Genomic DNA, 27,246 nt, shown 5'->3' with positions numbered 1-27,246 from the left:
AAAAAGCTGTGTTAAAACGAAAACGTACACTAGTGCAAACAGGGCCTGAAGGAAGAACCAGAATTACGCCACATGTGCCACTGAAAGCTTAGCCTCAAAAGCTGAAACATATCTCCTCAACCATGACTAAAAAGGTGTTTAGCTTACAGGCTGCAATCTACACACATCTAATTTCCAATCAAACTAAGGGTGGCACTTCACAGCAATTGTGATAATTTCTTACAACAGGTCATTCAAATAATTCATTAAATGATTCCTTTCATGCACGTTGTTTTGAAAATTGCTATTTTCGCTTCTAAGCTGATGAATTGCCCAAACACAGTGAGTTCTGCACAACGTAAGGCAAGTTATATTGCACACAGTTAAGTTATTGATCCTAAATGAGAAAGAACCACTTGAGCAGGTTAACAATACAGCAACTATTAATCCACTAATGCCACCTGGTGATTTATGAGGGCTTTTAACAAAAGGGAAGAAGAAAGCAAGACACCATTTTTATGATAAGAAACACAAAATACATGAAATAAAACATAACTATATGTCTTGCACAGGCGGGCCCTGCATAATATTGCTGACATTATCCGAGTGATGCATATAAAACAATAGCACACACACACTCACTAAAACACTCTCCAGTGTTAGAGATGTCGTGTTTCCTGTTTCTCCTTTCCGAGCACGCTTGCCAATCCCCCTGCAGTGCTTAACCTCTGGAAAAGAATGTGTTCAGGACTCTATGAATGCTGATATGGTGCGCTGTGTGTTCGCCATACGCCGGACTCGTACTGGGGTGGCTGTTTCTGAGAGCTGTGTTTGAAGAGGTCATAAATTGAGGAGCCAGCAGCATTAAAAGGTCAGCGGTTGCGTAATTCTATACACAATGACATATAACTCAGAGCCAGCCGCTGTCGTGTCCAACGTGGAATCTAATTCCAGAGAGTCGTGGCAGGCTGTTTGCCACTGGCGTATTTTCTTTATATAAAAAATATTATAGGGATGTGCAAAGCTAGATGTCAGAACAATTAAGTCACCTAGTAGGGCTTCTAAGGTATAGTTCATGCAAAAATGTAACTTCTGTCATCATTTACTCACCCTCATGTTGTTCCAAACCTCTTTGACCGGGAAACATTTTTTTTTTGTTTTCTCGGCCCCACTTTATATTAAGTGGCTTTAAGTGCTATGTACTTACATTGCAAATAATAATTTGATACAATGGACTTATTGTGTACATACATGTTTTTACATTGTACTTATATTTTAAAAATACCTGCATGTAATTACAGCTGTAATTAATGTATGTAATTACATTTGTAATTACACTGTTGACCCTTCCGACCCATACCACCACACCTGACCCTATCCTTACCCGTATCATACCTCAATAGCAGCACAAGTGTTTTACAATACAACATGAAGACAATAAGTACATTGTACTTATTTTTCAATGTAAGTACATAATACCTAAAGCCACTTAATATAAAGTGGGACCGTTTTTTTCAATTGCACAATGAATGTCAAAGAGGGTCCAGTGTTTTTTTTGGAAAGCAATACTGAAAATGATTGAATTTTCATATTTTTGCTGAACGAATTCTTTAAGGAAGCCTTGTATAATTAGCCAGATTTGGGATCATGTCTGATCATTTAATTGGTTGCTCACATAGAATGAGTTAGTCTCGAAGTGAATTTTTAAAAGCTGAGCTGTTAACACGCCATGCTAAATGTAACATGTAGGAACCAAGATGCTGTAAAAAACAGACCAAAGATGACTGTCTGAATGTATAGACTAACAGTACAAAAAATAGTGCAGGCTAAATTCAAAAATGTGCCGAAAATGCAGTCAACAAATAGCATTTTATGGCACTAAACTATAAAGTCCTTACTCAAAAACTGAGGGCGCCAGATTTTGCATAATAACAGGAACATTGCTCACAGCAGGCAAATTGAAGTCCATGGATAAATAAAGGCTGACAGTCTTGAAAGTTACTGTTGAATGTGGTGAATCCACAAGCGGTGCATTGATGGCTGTGACAGAGGTGATTTAAAAGGGATGAATCGGAAGATGCAACTTCTCTGAGAGAGTTTCCACTAAAGTCCTATTGGACACATTGTAGCTTTTACCGCATAAGAATACATAGATCAATTTATAAAGGAAAATGAAACCAAATGACAAATATGAAAACCTGTATCTTAGGCTAATTGTATGGCTTTTTTTGTATGCTAAATAGAATTATGTATTTATTTATTTCATGCTTTTTACAAGTTGACAATTACTAATCAACGATCAGTAGCTGAATAACTAGCTATCCATCCTGACTATTCTCTAATCGGTAGCTGGTTTTAAATAATCCAATATATCTCTGCACATCTTGGATAAATCTAAGTGATAAGAGCGATGGAGGAAAAATGGAAATGCTACATTTTCTGTTTCTCTCATTTTATAGATGACTGTAAATTTCTCTAGAGAAAGCTAGCAGATCGCTGCTTCTCAATGAGTTATGTTCTTCCTTATATAAGAGCCTGAAATAATCTTGACTGATATTCAGCTCTCAAATTGATATGATATTAGGCACAGCATAATAATACCCATGTACAAATTGAAGAATCGCCTTCCAAAGGGACTTCTGGCATGATGTCTTTGCTCATAATGGAGGTGCTGAAGGTTAGAATACCTCTCATTCAAAAAGTCACTCCTTCATTCTTTCTTTTTTTTCTTTCTGTTTAATCTCTTTCTCTCAAACAAGGCTCCGTGAATTTGGCGCCATGAATGCTGCCACATCGGTCCACTCTGTCAGCGGTGTGCCTGCTTATGCAGACATTCTCTCGGCTTCCAGGGAGTCCGACACTGGGCTGCTAAAGGTCAACTCATGAACTTCAGCCGCTTCAAAGGGCCTTTCTTCATCCCCTTTGAACCCCCCAGCACACCTGCAGCAAACCCTGTGCCAGTCACAATACCACGGAGGCTTTATCAACCTTTCAGCATTTTCAGAAGAGAAAGTCTATCGGAGGACAAATGACCTGAAATAGTTTGTCTGTGAGTTGTGACTGACAATGGTGAGAATGGAACCAGTTCAGGTTGGTCAAGGAGTTTCCATTGCGTATATTTTCTAGAATAAAACCACTTCGCTGCACTGATAACATACAACGTTGGGTGTTTCTTCAACTATGAACACTTTTGGCAGTTTTCAAACTCAGTTTATGTAGCATGTCTATTTTGTCAAGAATGTTTCAACAATACTCTCATATTAAGTATTTTGTTGCAAACATTCTGTAGTGAAAATGACGGATGGAAACGTAATAATTTTTGTAATAAAATGGCAGACTCTCTGTCTTGCTAAGGCGAATTTCATAGCTATTTATGTATCCTACACTTTTTGAATAATATGACAATTACTTTAGTGAAAAATATATATATACTCCACAAAATATTTATCCACTTTTATAATCCATTTACTGTTGTGGTTGTCTTGGTAAATAAAATGTTATTGGTTGTTATGTAAATGATGTTCTCAATTTTTGAAAATTGTTACACAATAAATCTAGAAATAGTTTGTTCATTTCATTTGTTCATGTTTTAAAAATAAAAATATTATAAATAAAAAATAAATTAATGAAAACAATTTGTATTTTTAAAAAGTTTTATAATGTTAAAGTTGGGTACACATAAAAAAAGTTGCCAAAATAAATGATGAAGGCACAGTCAAACGGTTTCATTGTGATCTTCAAATAAAAAATATTATTTATTTTTTTATTTAAAGTTAGTCTGTTAGCAGATCATTAAAGTACCTACAACTGAAGAAACACCCTATTACATCTTCCTAATGCATCTCTGAAGCTTCAGGCCTCCGTCATTCCCTTGAAAACTGAACATATAATTTCCTCCTCAAGGTGATTAGAGCAGCTCCAATTAAACATGGTGCTGAGAAAATGTGTATGATTAACTATGATATTTCGATGACATTCTGCGCTAAACACTAATATCGCGCAAAGATATCTACAAGGAGAAAGGATATTAATCGCTAATGGAAGAGATTGGTGCTGCCCCTTTTTGAAATCACGCCAGCAGGAAAGGTGAAGGTATATCTAATTAGGTTTACTCAGGGATCTCTGATGGGAAGCTGTGCCGTACGTGAAGCCGGTGGAAATTGCTGCCATTACGTCGCAAAAGGCCAAAGCAAACTCAGCTAACCTTTGTGGGCTTTAAAGGACCTTCTGCGGATCAACAGTACTTACATTGTTTACACACTCGGCGCTACATTATTGCCACACTTCCGAAGCACAGTCAGCAGAAAGCAGACGCGATCGGGAGAGATTAAGTACAGCTGATTCACAGGATGTCCCTGATCGGTTTAGAGAACGTCCTTCTATAGTGCCTTCCACAAACAGCAAACACAGTAGTTCTGTCCAATCAAACCATATTGATTGGAGCAGAAAACACAGATTCAGGGCGACAATGGGGATAAATCAGTGGTATGAAAGTGTATAATATGTATCATTCCTCACTAAGCTTCTAAAAGAGAGAATGAAGAGATTCAGACTGCAGCATAATGTAAAGGTGTAAATAAACCTGGCAAATAAACCGTTTATCTGATAAAATAACGTAGTTTAAGGTGTTTACATTTATTCAGCATAACTGATGCAAGATTGTGCATGTAAACACTTTAAACTCTCAAATGATACTAGATGCTTTTAAGTCTGTCAAGATTATGCGGAACGCTTGACAACCATCTTCTCACCACCTGTTAAAACGTTTCACCATGATGTGGCGAATCAAGCCCTGACTGTTCCGAGGCAACCAGAGACTGAAGGGTGTTGTGTTCTCTGTCTGTCAGACTGACTGAATATATAAATGGAGAACTATATACTTCCTAGTCTTCTACCAATCACCATCCAGCTGATCTGAGCCTGCCAGCCCTCTTCAGGCTCAATCAGGGATGCAGCTAATAATCACTCAGACGTTCAAGTAAACAGAGAAGTAACTGCACTTAAGACTTTGCATCTGAATATTGGAGTTAAGCATCCTCAACTGCTGTGTGCAAATGGACCGTGATTGATGAGTTCTTCAGGGTTTGTATCTTTTTGTCATCCTGAAAAATTGAAAAAGTGGACAAATAAATGAGGGCTGGTGTCATGATCGTGCAAATGTTCCTAATGTTGTAACTAACTATACCTAAAGAAAGGTTCTGGATTAACTTCAGCATATATATATATATATATATATATATATATATATATATGTGACCCGTCACAGAAACCAGGGACACAAGTCGGCAGCACAACTTTCGAGCAAAATGAGAAAGAAGAGTTTTTTTTCAAAATTGGTGATTTTCAATTTTTTGGAGAATCTGTTAATTGAAATCACGAAGAAGCCTCTCCATGTTTGAGATAGCAGTATTGGTATATTTAAAAGCTTACATTTTGAGGTTGAAATCGGCTTGTTTTCGGAGATTCTAGCATGCAGTAGGGGCGTGGCGTGTCATTGTCTGTGTGTATTTCCATACTGAATAACCCGGCGCTTTTGCCCCCGCCCTCCAAGTCAACCACATGGCTACTTATTATGCTGTGCTCTGGCCAGCTCTCTCTGATATCAAAATTCAATGAAGATGGATGCCGCAAAGATTGTCGCAGACGAGATGAACCGTCTGGCAGTTACACCGAAAATGTTTTCGCCGCACTTCGTGGGCTCGGGAAACTGAACCGGAGGTATGGGCGCAGCGCGCGCGCCCTCAGTGCTTCAATACGGCGGCTCGGCTCGCTGACAGCGGTGGCTGGCTGTTTCATATGTGACGGAGAATCGAAATAGAGGATGCAGTTAAGACCTTTGCTGCTGCGATGAAGGCCTGCCGTGCGCGTTTCTGAAATGTAAGTTAAGCTTCATTTGCTCTTTAGTCGTTATTTAAGATGCTGAACCTGCTGATGATATAATGTGCTTGCGGACATTTCATTTGTGTGTGTATACGCACATAAGAAAGTGGTGTAAAGAGATTTGCAACAGTAATTTGAGGAGGTGAAATGTGATTATTTGGAAAATTGCAGAAATGACTGCTTAAAGAAAAATGCCAGCAGGCATTTGCCTCCTACATAAACTTTAATATTGTTGACATTTTGGGCACACGAGCGTTGCGCACTATTTGCGCTATATGTAGGCCTATGGCTTATTGGTCTTTGTTTGTTGTTGTTGGTTTTGCGTTATATGTATATGGCATATTGGTCTTTGTGTGTTGTTGCTGGTTTTGCGTTATACTGTATGTATATGGCATATTGGCCTTTGTGTGTTGTTGCTGGTTTTGCGTTATATGCAGGCTATATGGCATATTGGTCTTTGTGTGTTGTTGCTGGTTTTGCGTTATATGTATATGGCATATTGGTCTTTATGTGTTGTTGCTGGTTTCGCGTTATATGCAGGCTATATGGCATTATTGGTCTTTGTGTGTTGTTGCTGGTACGTTGCAAATAGAGGGGCAGCACAATTGTTTTTCGCCTAGTGCGGCAGAAGTGCACTCATTCGAAGTGTAAAAAAAGCTGTAAAGCACATGGAGGAGCTTTACAGGGGGTATGGCTTATCTAAATGAGATGTAAATGAGCCCTATTGTCACCCCCAGCAGCAGAGACAGGTGAGAACTGCACAATCTTTAGAGCTCGTTTTCTCCTCTTTGAGCTTTTTTAAGTGCCTACTTTAAAATGGCCACAACTTCTCCAAATATTATCAGATTTCCACATGTTACACATCGTTGGAAAGCTTGGATATTACACTCTCAGAATCTATGAATAACTCAAAATGCCCCAGAACCGACTTGTGTCCCTAGTTTCCGTGACTGGTCACATATATATATATATATATATATATATATATATATTATACACACACACACACACACACACAGATCGGGCATAACAATATGACCACCTTGCCAGTATTGTGTTGGTCCCCCTTTTGCTGCCAAAACAGCCCTGACCCGTCGAGGCATGGACTCCACTGGACCCCTGAAAGTGTGATGTGTTATCTGGCACAAAGATGTTAGCAGTAGATCCTTTAAGTCCTGTAAGTTGCGAGGTGGGACGTCCATGGATCGGACTTGTTTGTTCAGCACATCCCACAGATGCTCGATTGGATTGAGATCTGGGGAATTTGGAGGCCAAGTCAACACCTCAAACTCATTGTTGTGCTCCTCAAAACATTCCTGGACCATTTTTGCTTTGTGGTAGGGCGCATTATCCTGCTGAAAGAGGCCACAGCCACCAGGGAATACCGAGCAAAATGAGAAATGAAAGGGTGTACATGATCTGAAACCATGCTTAGGTAGGTGGTACGTGTCAAAGTAACATCCACATAGATGGCAGGACCCAAGGTTTCCCAGCAGAACATTGCCCAAAGCATCACACTTCCTCCTCCGGCTTGCCTAGTTCCCATAGTCCGTCCTGGTGCCATGTGTTCCCCAGGTAAGTGATGCACACGCACACGGCCATCCACGTGATGGAAAAGAAAACGTGATTCATCAGACCAGGCCACCTTCTTCCATTACTCCATGGTCCAGTTCTGATGCTCTGATGCTCACGATGCACTGTGCATTCTGACACCTTTTTATCAAAACCAGCATTAACTTCTTGAGCAATTTGAACTACAGTAGCTCGTCTGTTGGATCGGACCACACGGGCCAGCCTTCGTTCCCCACGTGCACCAATGACCTTGTCTCCGGCTCACCACTGTTCCTTCCTTGGACCACTTTTGATAGATACTGACCACTGCAGACTTGGAACACCCCACAAGAACTGCAGTTTTGGAGATGCTCTGACCTCGTCGTTTAGCCAACACAATTTGGCCCTTGTCAAACTCGCTCAAATCCTTATGCTTGCCCATTTTTCTTGCTTCTAACACCAACTTTGAGGACAAAATGTTCACTTGCTGCCTAATATATCCCACCCACTGCCTTGATTAAGAGGCAGTTTCTTATTTATACAGTATATAAGAAACCAACCTGCAAAGCTACCTAAAAAACTATGCTCAAGTGTACCTGGACAAACGCTGTTTTAAACGCAAAGGGTGATCTCACCAAATATTGATTTGATTTTGTTAAAAAGTGAATTGATAAATAAAATCTATTTATTATTTTTTTTAAAGCATCCTGACTTTACAGCATTTTTACACAAGTGCCTAAAACTTTTCACAGTACTTTAGCTTTGCTGGAACGTTTCTTCAAGCGTTTTGGAGACGTTGCTGCAGTTCTTCTGGATTTAGGCCGTGTGTCCACCAAAGCGTTTTTTCCCGCAGCTGGCGTAAAATTCCAATTGTTTTCAATGGGAGCGCCGCGTTTTTCAAACGCCATGAGTGTAACGAGGCGCTGAGTGTTTATTTAACGCTCAAGCGCTGAGCGCCCGGCGTTCTTTACTGGTCGGCGAGAGTTGAAAAATGTTCAACTTTGGGTAAAACGCTGCGCTCATCACTGTCACTTTTTACACAGCCGTCCAATCATAGTTGAGGAGGGGCGGGGCAAAAACCACACCGACCAACTGTCACAACATTCTTTATGTAAAACGACGTCAACCAGCAGAGCTAACCGAACAAAATGGATGAAAAATAATTTTTTAGTATGAAACAAATTATCTGCAAAATCAGTTACAAGTAAACTGTGCTGCGGATATTCTGTATCATAGCAACGAATCGTCTCAACTGAAAAAACGCTGCGCTGCCAAAACGCTCAAGCACCTACAGCTAGGCGTTTTCAGCAGAGTGTCTAGCATTTTCAGCCGGCTAAAAACGCTTTGGTGGACACACGGCCTTAGTCTGTCTCATTTCTGTTTCTTCATGTAATCCCACACAGACTCAATGATAGTGAGATCAGATCTCCGTGTGGAGCACCGGCTGTTGTCAGACTCCTTGTGCATACAGAAATCTCATTGGGTTATTACAATTAATGGCAAAAGGAATGTCTGAAAATGTAAATGGATATTTCCCACTGACACACTACAGCAAAATATAGAAATAACTGGCTTAAAATAATTTTTTGGGTGAAAACACCAACATGCCTAAGACTTTTGCACAGCAGTCTATATAGGCACCTCAACTAATACCATATGCCTGCTATTGTATTTTAACTCTCAATCGACTGTTTCAACAACCTCAACTGCTGTCTGCTCGACAGAAAAACAACTCAGCATATGAGCCTGAGCAGGATTCTGCTGTAAATGTGTGTTTTGTGGTATTTATTAAAAATGAGAGATGTTAGCAGATCATTAAGCTATAAAAATTGCTTCAAAACTGCGGATGAAAAGTGTCATGAGTTCATCTGACTAAACGCACACTCTGTATAGTGTTCGGGAACGACTTGTAGGGTGTGTTCAGGAACAAGACGTAAAATCAACCAAGCTGTATTTCCACCGGGAACACAGATCAAAGGGAAAAGGCAAAAAATGCTGCACTTCACTCTGGGAGCGATTTGACTAACCTTGATCGTGAAGTTTTTATCATTTCATATTGATCTTGTAAAAACACACTCTGTCTTCTTATCTGCAGAACACAGCACTCTTTCAGCTGATTTCATCATATCATTTATTATTATCTGAAGATGAAATATTAACAAAAGCAGAAATCCACTTGGTGGGATGTGAAAGATGTCGAATTGTGTCTTTTTTGGGTACTTGCACATGCAAAAACACAGATACGCCAACATAAAAAAACATATCTCTGAACGCATGCAAGCAGACAAGATAGAAAACTGGCATGATCCCATGCGCAAACTCTCTATTATGTACAAGAACAAACAATGATATAACGCACAGTGCTTCGGTCAGCTATGTAGAAAGACAAACATTTGATTTTGGAGGGACACATCTGTTTGCACAGCCTATTAAATGACAATGAGGGGCATCGTTAGCTGGCAACAACAGTAATGAACCTCTCTCGAAATGCCACGCCAGCAATATTCCACGCCAGAAAAAGCCATCCACAACTGAAGAGCTTCCACTTATTTTTTTTTTTTTGTCCCTTTAAAACTCTTTTATTCTGACAGGTCTGGGAAAGTAACCCGTTATACAAATTCAGACAATTTGAGCAATTGTTCACATGCTCCTTGTGCTTAGAGCAGAGTAGGAATTTGTGCAAATATTTGAGTATTTGGAAGTGACAGCAGCGATCAATCATGAAAACACAATAAATGTGTAATTAAAAAAACCAAACATGAAATTTGTAACTACATAGTTATTTATGGAGACATTTTGGGTGGTAAAACAAATTGGTCTCATTTGGGTCTGATTGGTATTGCAGCTCTACATGGACACTGCAGACTGTCAATGCAGCAAAAACACCATGAAAGTACATATGATTGGTGTACTATTATTATATACGTATTACATATCATGTACTATGTATATATAAATTATCAATGAGTGTATGTATACAATTTGAGTCATTATTCATTGCTAATCTTCCCCTCTACTCAAACTGCAATTGTGATTAAAACAATATGACTGTATATCATCACTGGTCTCATTGACGCAAAAACCACTTGATGGCTTCTGAAGACTCCAGACCTTTTCTAAATACCTATACTTTCGGTCTTGGCTCCTTGAGAGTGTGTGCACGCAACAGGAAGTAAGTGTGCAAGACTGCCCCAGGTCTTAAAAAGGGCAAAACTTAATGCTATTGACACACACTAAACCCACACTATCTCGAACGACGCTTCAGAGCGGTACTGAACATTTGGGCATCAAATAAAGGAAACACGTCATGCAAGTAGACAAGTGGTCAAGTGTGGTTATGTGGACAGGACCTCTGAACACAGCACATGGGTATGTTTATAATGTTTCTTTGCACTTTAGGGCATCTGTGGTCACAGCGAACATGTATGGATAAAGAAAAAATAAAAATAAAAAAATAAAAAAGATAAAATGAAATAAATCAAGCAAGCTCATTTTGTGTTCCACAAACAATTATAGAGGACCAGCACAGACTTGGAACAATGTACACAACACAGGAGGATAAAAACAGAAATTTGCTATTTAATCATGATGGCCCAAGAAGTTCATCTGAGGCATGTGTACATTGACCATCACCCTCTATCCCACTCATCTGATTTATCTGTCGAGCTCTCCAAAAGGTTGAAATGACCATAATGCACATGCCCAGTATTTAGATGAGCTTCCTGGATGACAAAGGAAGTGTCTCTACAGTCAGACTGATGAATGTTCAGCGCTGCGATTATCAGAGCAGAATTGTGCTAAGGTGTGTAAAATCAGGCTCCGGCAAGCTAGCGCAGCACAGACTTTGTTTCTCATTTTGTGAAGCACAGATGTAGCGTATTCACTTGAGACTTGTTCAGCGAGAGAAGAAAAAAGCAGCAGAAAGGGAGAGAGAGAGACAGACAGGCAGAGAGAGAAGAGATAAAAGATGAGGAGACTAAAATATGCCCTGATGGAGTGTGAGTGTGTATATGGGGCCAAAAGCCTTTCCAGACACCGCAAAAAAAAAGGACAGACTTTATTGGCATTTCTGCTGCCATTCAGTTCGATCTCCACCACAATCATTCTCACTCTCTCTCTTTGAATGCAAGACCTTGGCTGTTGTCCTTCCATTCTGGCACGGCTAACACCCTTTCACGAGAGAAGGAGAGCAGAGAGGGGGATAAATAGAGAGTGTCTTTTAGCTGCCGCATGTTCGTCACCTCTGAGCTGAAGGACAGTGTTGAATAGTCTTGCAGGGGGGTGTGAAGACAGACAGACTGCGGAGGATTAGAGACGGTCTGTCTCTACTTCTGTCCCTCTGACATCCACTAGCATCTCTCTCTCGTAGGCATACAGTCAAGATGATGACAGTAATACATCATAGTGTGAGATTGTCTTGTGCTGCAATGGAGGGAACAGGAAGTGATGTGATTTTCTTATTTGTGTTTAACACATTGGTCCTTTCCTCCAACGCCATCACTCCATGTTGCAATTGTTTTTTAGGCGTGTTTAAAGGGGGCAGTTTTCCATTTGTTGATCAAGAGTCAAAGTAGAGAGAGAACAGGGAATGAAGGGGAATAGGGGGTGAAATTGAAACACAACACCACTGAAACTCGAACTCTAGTGTTCCACATGAGCACATTGATATAACAATATATCTTCGAGGCTCAATAATTAATTCATTATTAATAATAATAATAATGAATGGTTATCTTCTCAAAACAGACCAAATAAATACATAAATAAACTTGTCACTTAAATTGTTATTAAATACAAACAATCCTAAATCAAATAAATAAATAATTATAAAAATTACACCAGAAAATGTTGTATTAAACTTGTCATTTAAATCGTTATGTTGAACTGTTATAAAAATGTTTATTAAATTTGTCAATTAAATTCTAATTTAATTTAACTGTGATTATGATTGTATATATATATGTATATGCTTTGTCAATTAAAGCTACAGTCCATAGTTTTTTTCTCTTTGTCGCCACCTCTGTTCGAAATCTGCAATTTCAGTTAATCGTGGAATTATAAACTTTACGTGGGTTGTGCCTCGGCACGGCACAGGATGAATCCAATATTTTGTGCAGAATATGCAGCTGTCAGTCACCACGAGGTGTGGATACTGTCATTCAGAATCACAGATTCTACTTTTTGGAAGTATGATCAACAAAAGAATTTTCGCTGGAAAATGTCCTCTGAACAAGTAAGTAACATCCACTTTTGTTCTGACCAACTAAGGGGAAAAAAGCATTGCAGGTAAATCGCGCTTATTAAATCTAACGATCGCTTATCATATCACGTCAAAATACTTTGTACTCAAATTGTTAAATGTTAACAACATCAGCATTGCGTGACTACATTTAATACCCTTCCTTCCGATATTTATCCATGTTTTCGCATGGGCCTGGTTGTAGTCTCTTTTGTTCTGTAGACACTTCAAAGTCCAAAGTCTCTTGGATTTTACAACGGGTGAATCTCCAGTTGTCACTGGTGATTGTCGTTTGAACCTTTTTGGATCCATCATCAAATTAATAAGTTTAATTATATCAAGTGCTGTGAGAAAAGGCTAAAAATCTCCACCTCCAACATCCTCACACGCAATATAGCCTACAAGCCGAGACTCTTCTTTATGTGTACAGATGTGACGTAATGATGCAAAGACATGCTCGGATTTCCGCACTGGAATTAAAAACATTATTACAAGCTTACCGTTTTGAATCGAGCTAAGGCAAGCAGATAGTTTTGAACACTGGCCGGTTATGTACTTGCTCAAAATTTTATTTTGGAAAAATTTTAAACACAAAAAAGTTACGGACTGGAGCTTTAAACTTTTTTATTAAATTGAATGGCTATTAAATAAAAAGGCAAAATCTTAAATAAATATTGAAATATGAAATACAAAAATGCAAAATTTTGAAAAAGATACATAACTTTTTTTAAAACATATAAAATTGAAACATACAAAAAAAAACAATCAAGGGACTGTGATCTCTATATATCAGTTTCAGCCATTGAAACCCATGACTCAATGTAGCTGGAGAATGTGTGCAAACAACCAGGCCACAGCACTGACCATTTACTGCATTTCCATTTGCCCTTTATCTTTACAAACAGAGGTTTCTTTTAGGAGAAAAAAAAAATCATTTAAAATATTAATCTTCAAAAACTATTTTAAATGTCTCTCTCTGCCTTCCCATTACCGTCCAGTTGACCACTTAATTTTGGTGGAAGCTCCAGCCACGTAAAGTAATTGCTGTGAGGCTATTAAAACCGGTGACCCCCATGGCACCTCGTTTAGCAGAAGATACCAAAGAAAAAAATTAACAAGGGGGACATGGATAAACAAAAAGACAATCACACGTATTCCGACCGGCAAGTAAACAAAAGCGAAACACATCTGCAAGTGGCTATTGTTGCTGCGCTATTGTGAGGAATCTCTTTGAAAAGCATGCAAGATCTTTAATGGAAATGGATGGTTGTTGACGACAATGTTTGGCATTTAGTGTTTACCAGCGGTGTGTTTAATGGCAGCAGGTCTCATTTCCGACCTCGCTGCTCTTTGCTACATCCGCAAGGGTTTGAGAATAATAGTGTTTCTTTCTCACTAGGGGCTGAAGCTTGCGCTAAACAGACGCTCTCCACCTTCACTCCGACCTGCCTGTTCTCTCGAACACAGTTTGGCTCCTCTCTGCCCCCTTCGTTCCTATAGATACGCCCACTATGCCCTATGGGAGTATTTACAAGAGCATGTACGAGCACCCAGACTGGGGCATCAGGGGACAGGCGAAACACAGAAACACAAGAAAGTGTGGATCAAAGTTCACAGAGTGTATTTTGTTAGATGCTCTAATCTCCACTTAAAAAAAGAAAACACGTCTTTTTCGGATTGGAGGCCAACTTGACATTTAGAAATGCTTTGTTTGCGTGAAACGGACGATTTGTGATCACCTGTAAACTGTTTTTGACTCGAGGTTGTGAAGTAGTTTAAAAAAATCGTAGCCGCTAATCGTGCAAAAAGGAAGATCGATCACTGTGACTTATAAGGCTGTTCTGATGATGTCATAGAAAGTGATCCACGGGTTTGGGGGGAGGTGGGGGTTTTGTGTGAGTGAATGAGGGAAAAAAAACGAAAGGTGATGCACACCTTACAAAAACAGACACGCACAAGCTCACCTTTAAAATATGACCGATATGGATTAAAAAGCAAATCTCGGGTTGAAAGATTAATACCGTCCACTTGATGTCCACAACCTGCCCATCTGGGAGCGCTGAAAGCCACTTATACAGCATAAAAGACACAGCGCTGCTCCTCGGCCTCTTCATTCAGCCCACACAAAGGCCACTCAAGGCTAAGAATCTCACTCGTGGCTTTCAGGAGGATACTATACCTGTGAACACTGCAGCATGAAGCTGCTAGCTATTTCTTGCATGGATCTCTGTGTCTGCTTCCTTTTTCTCTTTTCGCCTGCTCTCTCTCTCTCTCTCTCTCTCTCTCTCTCTCTCTCTCAGGCTGTCAGTTAAAGCTGCGCTCACCTTTATAATGTCCTCATGAGAGGCATTGCTGCTAAAGCCACACAGTAAGACTGGGATAAGACCTGGATAAAGCCGACGCAACACTCTGACCAAAGACCACCTCTCCTCTCATTTCTGTTCTCCTCGGCTCATTTCTTCTTTCTATACATTTCTTCTTTCCTTTTGTTCTCCTTTCTCTCTCTCTCCTCATATCTCCTTTTTCACTCTTCTCTCCTCCATTAATTTCTCATTCTCTCTCCCTTCATATCTCACTCGCTCTCCACATTTCTCTTTTCTCCCCGCCTCATTTCTCCTTTCTTTACATTTTTCTTCTCTACTTCCCTTTGTTTCTCCTTTTCTTTCCTTATTTCTCAATACCCAATTTCTCCTTCACACTCTCTTTTGATCCTCTCATCCCCTTATTTCTTCTTCACGTTCCCCAATTCTCTTCTCTCCTCCCTTAATTTCTCATTCCCTCTCCCCATTTCTCTTCTCTCTTCGCTTTGTTTCTACTTCATCCTTTCCATCTCTTCTCTTAACCCTTATTTCTCCTTCTTTCTTTCTCATTCCCTCTCCCAATTTCTCTTCTCTCCTCCCCTTATTTCTACTTCATGCTTCCCATTTCTTTTCTCCAACCCTTATTTCTCATTCTCTCTTCAATTCCCATTCCCTCTCCCAATTTCTCTTCTCTCCTCCCCGATTTCTCCTTTATGCTTCCAATTTCAGTTGTGTCCCCTTATTTCTCCTTGTTTCTCATTCTCTCTCCCAATTTCTCTCCTCTCCTCCCCGATTTCTCCTTTATGCTTCCAATTTCAGTTGTGTCCTCTTATTTCTCCTTGTTTCTCATTCTCTCTCCCTATTTCTCTCATCTCCTCCCAATTTCTCCTTTATGCTTCCAATTTCAGTTGTCTCCTCTTATTTCTCCTTGTTTCTCATTCTCTCTCCCTATTTATCTTATCTCCTCCCAATTTCTCCTTTATGCTTCCAATTTCACTTCTGTCTGACTCATATTTCTCTTCTATCCCCTTATTTTTCTACTTTTCACCTAATTTATCATTCACCCTCGACATTTTCCTTATCTACTCCCCTAATTTCTCCTTCAAGTTTCCCCTAATTTCTCCTCTTCTTCCCTGATCATTTCTCACACCTTCACCTCCTCTTCTTTCTCATTTCTATTTTCATTGTCTAATTTTTCTTGTCTCATTTCTTCTCCCTATCCTCATTTCCCTTAGCATCGTATCTTCTCTTCTCCTCTCACTTTCCCTCTCTGACTTCACCCTATTTCCTCATTTTCTCTTATCTTCACATTTCTCATCTCCTTTAAGCGAACAAGTAAATGTGTTTGATGGAGTAATCATACCTATATGCAAAGACAAAACATCCCCCCAAATCCCTTTAGAGTTCCTTAGTACTAAGCTCATTCTTTCTCAGAAAAAAAGTCTCACAAATAAAGTAACAGAAACCTTGCTCAGGTGAGCAATAACCTCAAGTCCAGTACACCATAAGTTTGAAGGTATTGTTCATTTCTCACAAGCCTGCAGGCGTGAGTGAACATAACCGAGAAACACTCCACCCTGCGCATCCAATGGTAAATGTCGGACTAATCAAATAGATTCGATGGATTGGCTACAGTGGAAATCGCTGCTCTTTTATTGGACCATATTAGCCTTGACCTTCAGGGCTCAAATGAAACGTCCTTGAAGATATAATGCTATAATGTAACACGCAGCACAGGGGCTCCTCTACTCATACAGAAAACTCACGCTTCAATGTCTTCAGAGCACAACTGTGAACTAACAGTCTAACTGAAGGACATTCATAATAACATTACACACACACATGCGAAAGCACAGATACACACAGACAGAAAACAAATGGGCACTTACCTCTATGTCTATTTGTAGTTTTATCAAACATAAGCATAGCATCTTCTACCTGTAAGAGAACAGAGAAGAAAATATTAGCAATGTCAAATGTGCCAGTGCTTTCTTTGAAATTCACACTTGAATAATAAAAAGACATGTAACAATACCGGACCCATTCAATTTGGTAATTTTAATATTGCTTACTTGAATAATTACTTTTCACAAGTATCAACAGACTATAACAAGTTCCTTTAAAGGGGTAGAAGTATTACAGTCCAGTTTAATGGACAGCAGATTCTGACAAAATGAACACTGAAGAATTTTCTCCTAATAACAAAAATGTATATTTTATATATGTACTTCTTTATACTAATACTATTAGCTGAAAGACCAGTTTCAACCAGTCAAAGCTGGACTGCTAGGACTCCAGGCTTGGTAAGCTGGTTTTAGCACTTGCTGGGTTAGCAAAGCTGGGAAGCAATTAGACTAACTTAAACCAGTTAAGACCATCAAACGATTTTAGGTTGATTCAAGTGTTTTTTTTTTTCAGCAGGGAAATAAAGAACTGTGCATGTTAATTTTTGCTTTGCTGTCTAAATGGGTATCAATGATCCTAAATTTCTGTGGCATTTGAGGTATTCAACAACACGTCATGCACCACTACTTAAATAGATAACCACTGGAGCCTAAAAGCATTTACACACGCACACAGATCTGAAAGCTGCTCATGGTCATGTTCTGTGAGGAATGATATCCCTCCACGGACCCAAGGGTACCATCCTGTCTGACCCTGACAGAGGCCTGCTCATCCTTGAGGAAAACCCTGTCTGCAAGGGCACACTTCAGAGTGCATCCAGCCATAGCTCTCAAATCACACACACACACCCCACAATACGCCTGAACCTGCTCGTTTCTGCTCCTTTCACATTACAGACATGCACACATATTTTAATAAATGCAAAAAAAAGGGCATGCCATGCCAGACGTACCCACGCACACTCCACTATTCCTTGCAGAGGTCTCTGAGATTAGCCCTAAAGTACAGGCGGTTGGAAAAACACCTTCCCTCCACAAAAGGAGCCATCAGTCACTCAGCCCCATAGAGAACAATAGAGCTGCGAGCTTTAGAGTTCTTCATCACCCTCAATCACTTCCAATAAAGATCACACTGACTGGTGCTCTCATACAGGCTGAGGGAAATCTGTTATCCTATGCTATCACTCACTACATATTTATGTTCCTCTAAAAACTGTGCTTCATGTTCAGAGGAACACGTTTCATAAATGCCCACCAGAAGCATGGGGTTATTTGAAAGCAAGTATCTTCTTAAGGATTTACCCTCATCTGCAATGAAAATAAATAAATTATAATAAATAACTGAATCAAAATGTACAATAACTGCTGATTAAAGGTAAAGGAAACCCTGTATTTTCCATACTTTTGGAAATATTTGATATATATATTTGTACTTGATATTTGCATTTGCTCTGAAATGTTTTTTTTTTCAATCAGAGCAATCATAATACAAATGTACACAGCATGTATTTTCAAAAATGTTCCACAATATTTAAGTAAAAAATAAAAAGACTAAAATGTAGTTAATAAATGAGGAACGTTTTCCCACTCAGTTTTTCAGTAAATGAAAAATGATATATTATTAAATAATTACTTTGTTATTTAATTACATTTTTGATTATTATTATTATATTATGATAAAACATACCGTTTATTCTTATAAAAAGTCTTTAGAAACCAAATAGTTGGTTTCTTGATAATACTGGTTTTCTATTGTGTAGTATTTATAAATAATACATAGCATCTAACGTAAATTTTGACGTGAATGTAGATGGATTTTTCTGAGAAACTACTAGCATTAACAGTGAGATTCTAAGAACCGTGTAATATAGTAATGTGGGAATATAAACCATCAAGCCTGCCTTTCACGATCACAGTGATGTATGCTGGCTCTGTAATTATGTTGTCCCTGCTGATGGACGCAAGTTCATAGGCCTGTAGCAGGAGCATTTAGTTTTGTCCAGAAAGAGGAGAGACCCTTGACTACAGCTGCACTAAGGCATGATGGGAGGAGGCAGCTCTATACTCAGGCTCATATGTAACTGTCTCTCCCCATAACCAGCCTAAAGATCTCTCTCGCCATCCTCCATCTTTTCCTTAGTCTTTGGCACATGAAGTCTGAGACTATTAGTGATATATACAAGTAATCGGAAAAGTTGCGTCTGTCTATCTATCTATCTATCTATATCTATAATAAGTTCTATCTATCTATAAAATACTGATAATAAGACTAGTTTAAATTAAAGTTTAATATATGATTATATATAGGCTTACATTTTTAGGCTCAAAATGTATATTTCTCAAAAGCACTTCCGTTATACTTGATGACCTCATGCACAACTTCACACTTCCAGTCCTGCTTTGCTGCCTTGAAACCACCCTGACCCATTCAGCCTTTCAATAAGGGGATGTGTATTCAAGGATAGATTCAGCCTGCCAGCGGCCATCAGATTGTGGGATAAGAAGCTCTTGAGGGCACACAATATACAGACACGGCACAAAGGTGAGCGTGGTCCCACACCCAGTCTATGCCTAATCGTAGGTCCGCTCTCTCCTCCTCCTGTGAAAGAAAAGCCTGAGGGATAATAGCTGTCTCTTCTGTTTGTAAGGGGGCCGGGCGGCCCCCACAGATAACAGTCCTGCTTTTATATTCGCTGAGAGAAATGAGGTAAAAAAGGGCCGACTAGATTCATGGAAAAGAACAGAAAGCTCTTCTTAGAGTGCGTCCTATCTAGTAACGCAGCAGGGGAGAGGAAAGGGCATTTCAAGCCCTCTTAGAGGGATGGCAGAAGGTTCCAGAGAGTCTGTGAGGCTAATAACGCTTGCATATGCGACGGTGGCACATTTAAAATGGCCTTGACCTTTACTTGTTAGCTCTTGTGCCTATGCCCGAGACTCAGAGGGGCCGCGGGGGTGGCGGGACCCCAGGCTAGCTGTGCGCCGATCGATGCGAAACAAGTGGCCTTACAGCGCTCTGATGTGGTGGGGAATTAATTAGCCAACCACAGCGACTGGAAGGACGCTGCAGCACACGGTGCAGGATGGCAAATTGTGCAAATTCTCACCAGGCCCAAGGGGATGGTGCCATTAAAAGCCCCCCTGGCACACCCTAGGTGGTCGAGATACTTTGCCATTAAACAGCATTACTGATAATTGACTGAACAAGTGGCCTTTTTACTGGCCGTCCTTAGCTTGGGCAGTAGCTAATATGTGCTGTGCACCCGGCACAATGAGTAAATGCCACGCTAATGCCTGTTTTATGACAGGCATGGAAGGGGCAGGTCCTGTCTGAGTGTCGATAAAACTGCGTTTAAATGTAGTTTGCCAAAGCCAACTGTAGCTTGCCTTGAGATTTATGCTTCTTATTAGCAGGGGCCGTACATTCAGCCCTCTGAGACACAGCGCTTTATGGGCTTTTATAGCGGGACTGTTATGAAAAAAAGCACACGGCTGTTGTGACCTCATATTGCCAGAGAACACAACATGCATTGGAGTTAACCAGGGGCCAAACAGTAACAGACCTCAAAACAACAGGCAAAAACATGCTTCCAATTGAAGTAAATCATTTCTGCATCAATAGCGTCACCCATAAAAAATAAAAAATAAAGAAAAAAGAATGTTTTCAAATGCACTCACCCTGTTTGCCATTGGTAGGGTAAAGATATACGTTTGACTTTGTTTGCTGGGGGAATCAATCTAGAAATGGCTCATTTTTACATGCATATATAAACAAATAAAAGTTCAATATTTCAAAAAGGCAAAAAAAACAAAATGTTTTCACAAATTAAGAAAAATTAAATTAAAAAATGGCTCCTATCAAGAAGCTAAATGGCTAGCTCACTGCTATAAACCTGGTGCAGTTAAGATTGGTGGGTTCCTGTATGGCAGCTGTGCAAAACGGCTTGACAACATGTTTTCATTTAAGTAAGAAATATAATTGGAAAGTCTGTGGGGACATTTTTTTATTAACTGTGGAAGGTATCAGCGGGAGGACAGGGGGGAATACAAGCCGGCGGAAGCGCAGTTAGACAGTGGGAGATTGTGTTTACATGTAGGCGAGGGATGGAGAGAACGCAATCCAACACTTGGTTAAATTCACTCAGCCGCCAGGGAGTGGAATCTACCACCTGCCATATCACCGTTCACTAAATCTCAGGCAGTAAGGAAAGAAAACAGACTCCACCTTTCTCCTCATGTCAAACAAACGTGTGCGTATCTGTCACACCATGGCAGAAATCTCCAAAACACATGCTGCAAAAAAATTGTAATCAGACACATTGAATTATTTATCAGGGGACAAAAGCTTCAGTGGGTTTTCTGACTCAAAGCATTTACAGAAAACAGAGAGGATTGGAAATACAAACTGACAATTTCACACAGTTTCACACAGAATTTCCAGTAGAGCCTTTAATGGCATTCTATCAACGCATTTTAAATGGAAATTGCATTCAACAAATAAAATTTATATCTATCGATCTATCTATATATCTATATATCTATCTATATATTTATATATATATTGCCAGCAGCCATATCACCCTGTAGCCAGACTGGTTGGCCACTGAAGCTAAGCAGGGCTGAGCCTGGTTAGTACCTGGATGGGAGACTTTCTTGGAAAAACCAGATTGCTGCTGGAAGAGGTGTTAGTGAGGCCAGCAGGGGGCGCTCACCCAAGGGTCTGTGTGGGTCCCTATGCCACAGTGTAGTGATGGGGACACTATACTGTCAAAGAGCACCGTCCTACGGATGAGACGATAAAACGCGGTCCTGACTCTCTGTGGTCATTAAAAATCCAAATCTGTCCAAATTTGCCCAGTGGCCTCTGTCCATCATGACCTCCTAATCATCCCCATATATATATATATATATATATATATATATATATATATATATATACTAATTGGCTTCATCACTCGGTCTCCTCTCCACCAGTAAACTGGTGTGTAGTGGGCGTTATGACGCACTATGGCTGCCGTCGCATCATCCAGGTGGATGCTGCACATTGGTGGTGGTTGAGGAGATTCCCCCTTTAAAGCGCTTTGAGTGCCAAGAAAAGCGCTACAGTATATAAATGTAATGAATATATATATATATATATATATATATATATATATATATATATATACACATAATACCACACGAGTAGCTGTGCGATATCGCTCTATATCAGCACGGTTGTGATCTGGCTGTGGCCGTGAGGCCGCAGGAAGTTGCCATTGGAAGTTATTGCAAACAGTCGCTGGTGTTTTAAAGTGAGTTTTGAGTAAAAGCATAGGATTAATTGTATAAATTGTCTTGTGTAGCTTGATGCTAATTGTTACTCTACTGCTACTGCTGCACAGGTGCAGTTATATTTCATGGTGTATTTTCTCAAAAGAATTTCACAAAAGTTCATAAGAAAAGTTTTGTTTTGTTTTCTAGAAAGACTATTTATAATAGGTGGATAAATGTATATTAGGATCAAATCTATGTGAATGGGAAAGCCATAATGCCAGAATAAAGGCTAATAGCCTCTGAATAAAAACAAAAGAATAATAATACAAGAATAATGAAGATTAGGTCTCATACCCAGCAGAGGTGTGAAAGATTTGTCGAGTGAGAACAATAGAAATATGAATTGGGCAGTTTCCCACATCAGACAGACTCCAAGGGAGCTTATAGGGGAAAATATTTTTTTTTTTATGAGCCTTTTTTTTTTGCCTTCTCTAAAAACACACACAACATGGTCTCAGAAAATATTTAATAAATTTCATATTTTTAGAGATAACATCTTCAGATTTAAAATTAAGCTTATGGACTTATGACTTCAGCTTCATTGTGTTTCTATGTTGCTACACCACAACCATATAATGTTTTTATACATTTAAAAATATAATCTTAATATTTTTATTTTAGTTTTTATGTTTGAGTTTATACTGTATACAGTCTTGATCTGTTAACTCCCAAGTGTTGGCTTTCTAAATATTTATTGGTTGCGTTTCTATTCAGAATGACTTTTTATGAACCCTTTTATTTTGGATATGCCATTTATGCCACACTTGCCAAAAAAGGGGGGGTAGGGGGGAATACAGAGAAAGGGGTTAAAAACCCTATTTTATGTGGAACTACTTCCTTCCGCCACAGATTCAAATGAAGTTGACAGTTTAACAGTTGAGCCCAAGCCCCTATTACTAATTCTAAAACGTCACTTGTGAACTAACTTGATTGAAGCTTATTGTATCATGTAGAGTATAATGAGAGCGAGATCGAATAAGCGAGTGTATTACCTGTAGCTGATTTTATTCTGGTCAATCATATTCATAATCACAAAATCAGTTTGAATGTCCACTGAGGAAAGTGATATCTGTCTTTGCCCTTTTAACAGTTAAGGGGATTTCCCATGGCAGGAAAGTCAATGCATTTGTAAGTTGCGTCTTATTGTTTACAACCTTGTTTCGCCCTATCAATATAAAAGTCTTTGCTGCTGACTCACTTATAAAGACAGTCTTTGCTACCATATGATGGTGTAATAATGTCACTTTCACTGAAGTTGAAATCACAATCACATACGGGCCCTTTCTCAATAACAAATATTCTACGGTATTTACTGTACATAAAATATTATTTATCGAAAAATAATTTTTAAATAAACAATATTTGCCATTATAAAAGTATAAGAAGTTTGTACAATAGGAAATAGACAAGCAAACAGTTCAGTCAAAATACAAAAGCATTACTAGTTATAGTAGCCTACAGGATTTCAGTTAAATAAACATTTAAAGTTATAAAAACTTAAGTTTGCCTTTAGCCAAATCGATTTGCTCTGGAATACGTAAGAGATTAATAAGACCAAAGATTGCCCGCTTGGTATACCCAAAAATAATTATACCTCATATTTAAACAGTATAAGTGCCAGCGGCCAATACCTGAAGGACTGGCCGAGATAATGCTGTTCTCAGCGGGTACATAAGTGCTCAAAAGCCGCTGGCGGCCTGGAGCTCACATCTCAGAAAACGTCTAAACAAATTATCAAATAGCCGCTATGTTTATAAAAGAGTCGCATATATGAGGTCTAAATAACTACATTCTCCGCAAAAAAAACTCTTAAAACTTCCTTCCATGACACAACAACAGTAAAATTAGTAAAATTATGGTGGTTGTTTGTATGCCATGACACTCGCTGTAAGAGAAATGCTGCAAGCGGAGTGACACAAACAGTGAAACGGCTCCCGTGGTGATACTGGTAGAATATTGTATGGCTGGAAAAGGGTCTCAGCCAATCAGACTCGATAACCAAAACAGACTGTTTTACACACACACACACACACACACACACACACACACACATACATATATATATATATATATATATATATATTCAGCCACTGACTGTCTTTTAAGAAATGAGAATTCCATTAGAGACATCCTGTCTTAAACAGTGTTTCCAACAACTATTTAACATTTTGAGATTCAGCGACAAACAAAAACAACCTGCTATATTGACAAATTATCTGGCCAAAAGCGGTAAACCAGATGAAAGAGTCCAAGTAAACATGTCTCTGCAGATTCAGGACACACAGGTGGATCAATAGCACATTTGTTACATGAGAGAGAAGTCTGAATGCATCTCAGCGCCTGATCATACACATGCACGTGTGTTTACGCGAATGTGATCGAGCAAACAACCCTGGCGATCAAAAATAAACAGTGGCGGACGAGGAAATGGATATTCAAAGGCAGGTCTCATTTAGCACCACGGCTGGGTGGAAGGGGAGACATTTATTTGCATAACGGAATTGGAAGTGACAGTCAGCATCGGCTGCAGAATCTACTCCCTCATCTACCGCAGACATCCTCCAGCTCACGACTCCCCGGTTTTTTTCCCCCTTCTCATTTGTTATTGCACTTTTCTTTATCTGGAAAAATCAATGCTTAAGAAGCCAGGCTCTCTTTTCCGCTCAAGGACGATGGATCGGGTTTCGGCAACGCTAATTTTGAGGAGTCACTTTCTTTTCATTCGTAATTTTGCACTGATCTGGCCGGTAACTGAGTGGAGAGCAATCGCTCGTGGCCGTGTCGTGAGCGCATGCTTCATTCGCTTTTAGCACTGGTGATTAAATGCGCTGCTCTGGGCTACACTCATGCTGGCAGAAAAACAATGCAATTAATGTACGCTGGATCAAAACAACACAATAAAAAGAAAGGATGGACTTAAAAATAAAGCTCTCCTGGTGTTCAGTGTAAAAAAAGAAAGAAAAGAAGACACTCAATGCTGTCTGAGGAAATTCTTTTCTGCGATCAGATCATATTTCACATTTTCCCCCCTGAAAATAAAGATTACCACAACCTTTTAAAACGCCAACAATCTGTCCTCGCTTGACAAAGTCACTTAGATTCTGAAAACATTTGGCCATCCAACCACCAAAAGCCATTTAAGAATGAAGTCGCTGCAAGTGCTGCCTCTAAGGAGACATTTTCCCATTTTCCCAAGGAATGGGCATTTGTGGTTAAGGTTCACCAATCCATAATTGATAAGAATAGCTGCTCTGATATATCAAAAGCATTAAACACAGGTCTAAACCTGATTACTTTCTGATGTCAAATGTCTACACCTGCAGCTCTGATAACTCATTTCAGTTCCACGTGACAAAACGCTGGTGTGAAAGGGGAACATATATATTTGACAAACAACAGGTCCTTTATGAGGTGGGGGATCACCACACTGTTTTTGCTGGGTGGATAAGCAGTGATTTCAGTTCCAGTCGTGCAGGCGCTCGCCACCCATGCGGCAAATCTGTTTTCAGTGACTCTCTGCGCTGCGGACATCTACTTAAAAGGCAAAAGACCAGCACAAAGAGACGGAAAAACCACCACCTGCGGCTCAGGACGGAGCTCCAGATATCCTCCCCAAAATCCACGGCCCGGACATCACTCATCGCGGCAGATTACTCCATGCCGTTATCGACTCATCGTCGCTTCGCCGTTGTCACACTGAAGAGGCGTGATGTAAATGTATGTAAATCCACGCTCTTAACTGACAGTCTAAAGATGAGGAACAGATGAGATTAGGTGCAGAGGATCGCTTTCCACAGGAAGCCCCCCCGATAAGCTCATTATGCCCTTAAAAGGTTTAATTATCAGAGCCATTGCGTATGAACATTGCGTACAGAGCTTTGGATTGAAATCCTGTGTAAATCCTGGCATCTAGCAGTATCTGTCAGCGAGAACCAGAAAGAATCTCAATTTATTTACTAGACACTAATTATTGCGTGAAAGAAAAAGCTGCCCGATTTTGTCTAACGACGTTCTGACCTTGAGAAGCATTGTGATGAATTCTTAGAAGCACATTATTCTTGTCAAATCTACAACACATCTGATATACTGCAAATCAATAAATGACTCGCTCATTTACTTAAAGGCAAAGTGTGTCATTTCTGCATGATCAAACAGAACTGCAAAAAATAATTACTGGTTTCAAACAGACACTCCCCCATCCGTCATCCATTTTTGAAAATGGAGAGCAGATAACATTTAAATAGTAAAAAAATATATATATTTACCTTTTTTGTAGTACAGACCAGGGGTGCCCAATCCTGTTTCTGGAGATCTACTGTACCTTCCTGCAAAGTTCAGCTCCAACCCTGATCAAGCACAACTGAACCAGCTTATTAAGATCTTCGGGAGCACACACTAATTACAGACAGGTGTGATGGACCAGGGTTGGATCTGAACTTTGCAGGTCCAGGAACAGGATTGGGATACACTGGTATAGACAGACAGATAGTTAAAATTTTAGATACATGTAGTTATCGACCAAAATTGGGAAAATATCATGATAAAAACCTTGTACTTAGCTGTATCGCCAACCCCCTAGGGCAGGGATGGGCAACTTCGGTCCTGGAGGGCCACTGTCCTGCAGAGTTTAGCTCCAACCCTGACAAAAACTCTTTTCTAATAATCCTAAAAACATTGATTAGCTTGTTCAGGTGCGTTTAATTAGGGTTGGAGCTAAACTCTGCAGGACAGTGGCCCTCCAGGACTGAAGTTGCCCATCCCTGCCCTAGGTGGTAATGATTCAAGACAGTCTCACCTCAGCGAGAACCTCTGCATAGGATATTTTACGTCTAGACTCCGTATCACAGAGCATCAGTTGATTCAGTGGAATTGCAAGTTGTCAAACATGACTCACTGTCTCTTCTGGTGAAGCACTGCATGTAATCTGGAAACATGACCCTATAGCCAAGAAAACACTGAAGCAGACCTTCTTTTTATTAACATCTTCAGGGGCAGCGACCAAACATTAGACATGACAGCCCACGAACTCTCTGAAACAAGTATCAGATTTTCGCTTTCAAATACTAGAGAATAATCCAAC

General features: G+C 39.7%; 1 protein-coding gene across 19 annotated transcripts in view; it reads right to left on the bottom strand.

Moving 5' to 3' along the window:
- msi2b (musashi RNA-binding protein 2b) overlaps positions 1–27,246 on the bottom strand; it is a 269,219-nt gene that overhangs the window by 106,586 nt on the left and 135,387 nt on the right. For all 19 annotated transcript variants that reach the window (XR_013195937.1, XR_013195935.1, XR_013195936.1 and 16 more), the window contains exon 7: positions 16,839–16,887. Coding sequence is in view for 15 of the 19 variants with exons in the window: in XM_077208158.1 (XP_077064273.1) it covers positions 16,839–16,887 (49 nt within the window). In the remaining 4 variants the exon portion in view is untranslated. The remainder of the gene's footprint in view (positions 1–16,838; positions 16,888–27,246) is intronic.

The sequence above is a fragment of the Siphateles boraxobius genome, unplaced genomic scaffold (genome assembly GCF_051911475.1).
Source record: "Siphateles boraxobius isolate OS27281-9 unplaced genomic scaffold, OSU_SipBor_1 6, whole genome shotgun sequence".
NCBI classification, from domain to species: Eukaryota; Metazoa; Chordata; class Actinopteri; order Cypriniformes; family Leuciscidae; genus Siphateles; species Siphateles boraxobius.
The sequence above is the reverse complement of the archived record's forward strand: the minus strand, read 5'-3'. Positions and strand labels throughout refer to the sequence as shown.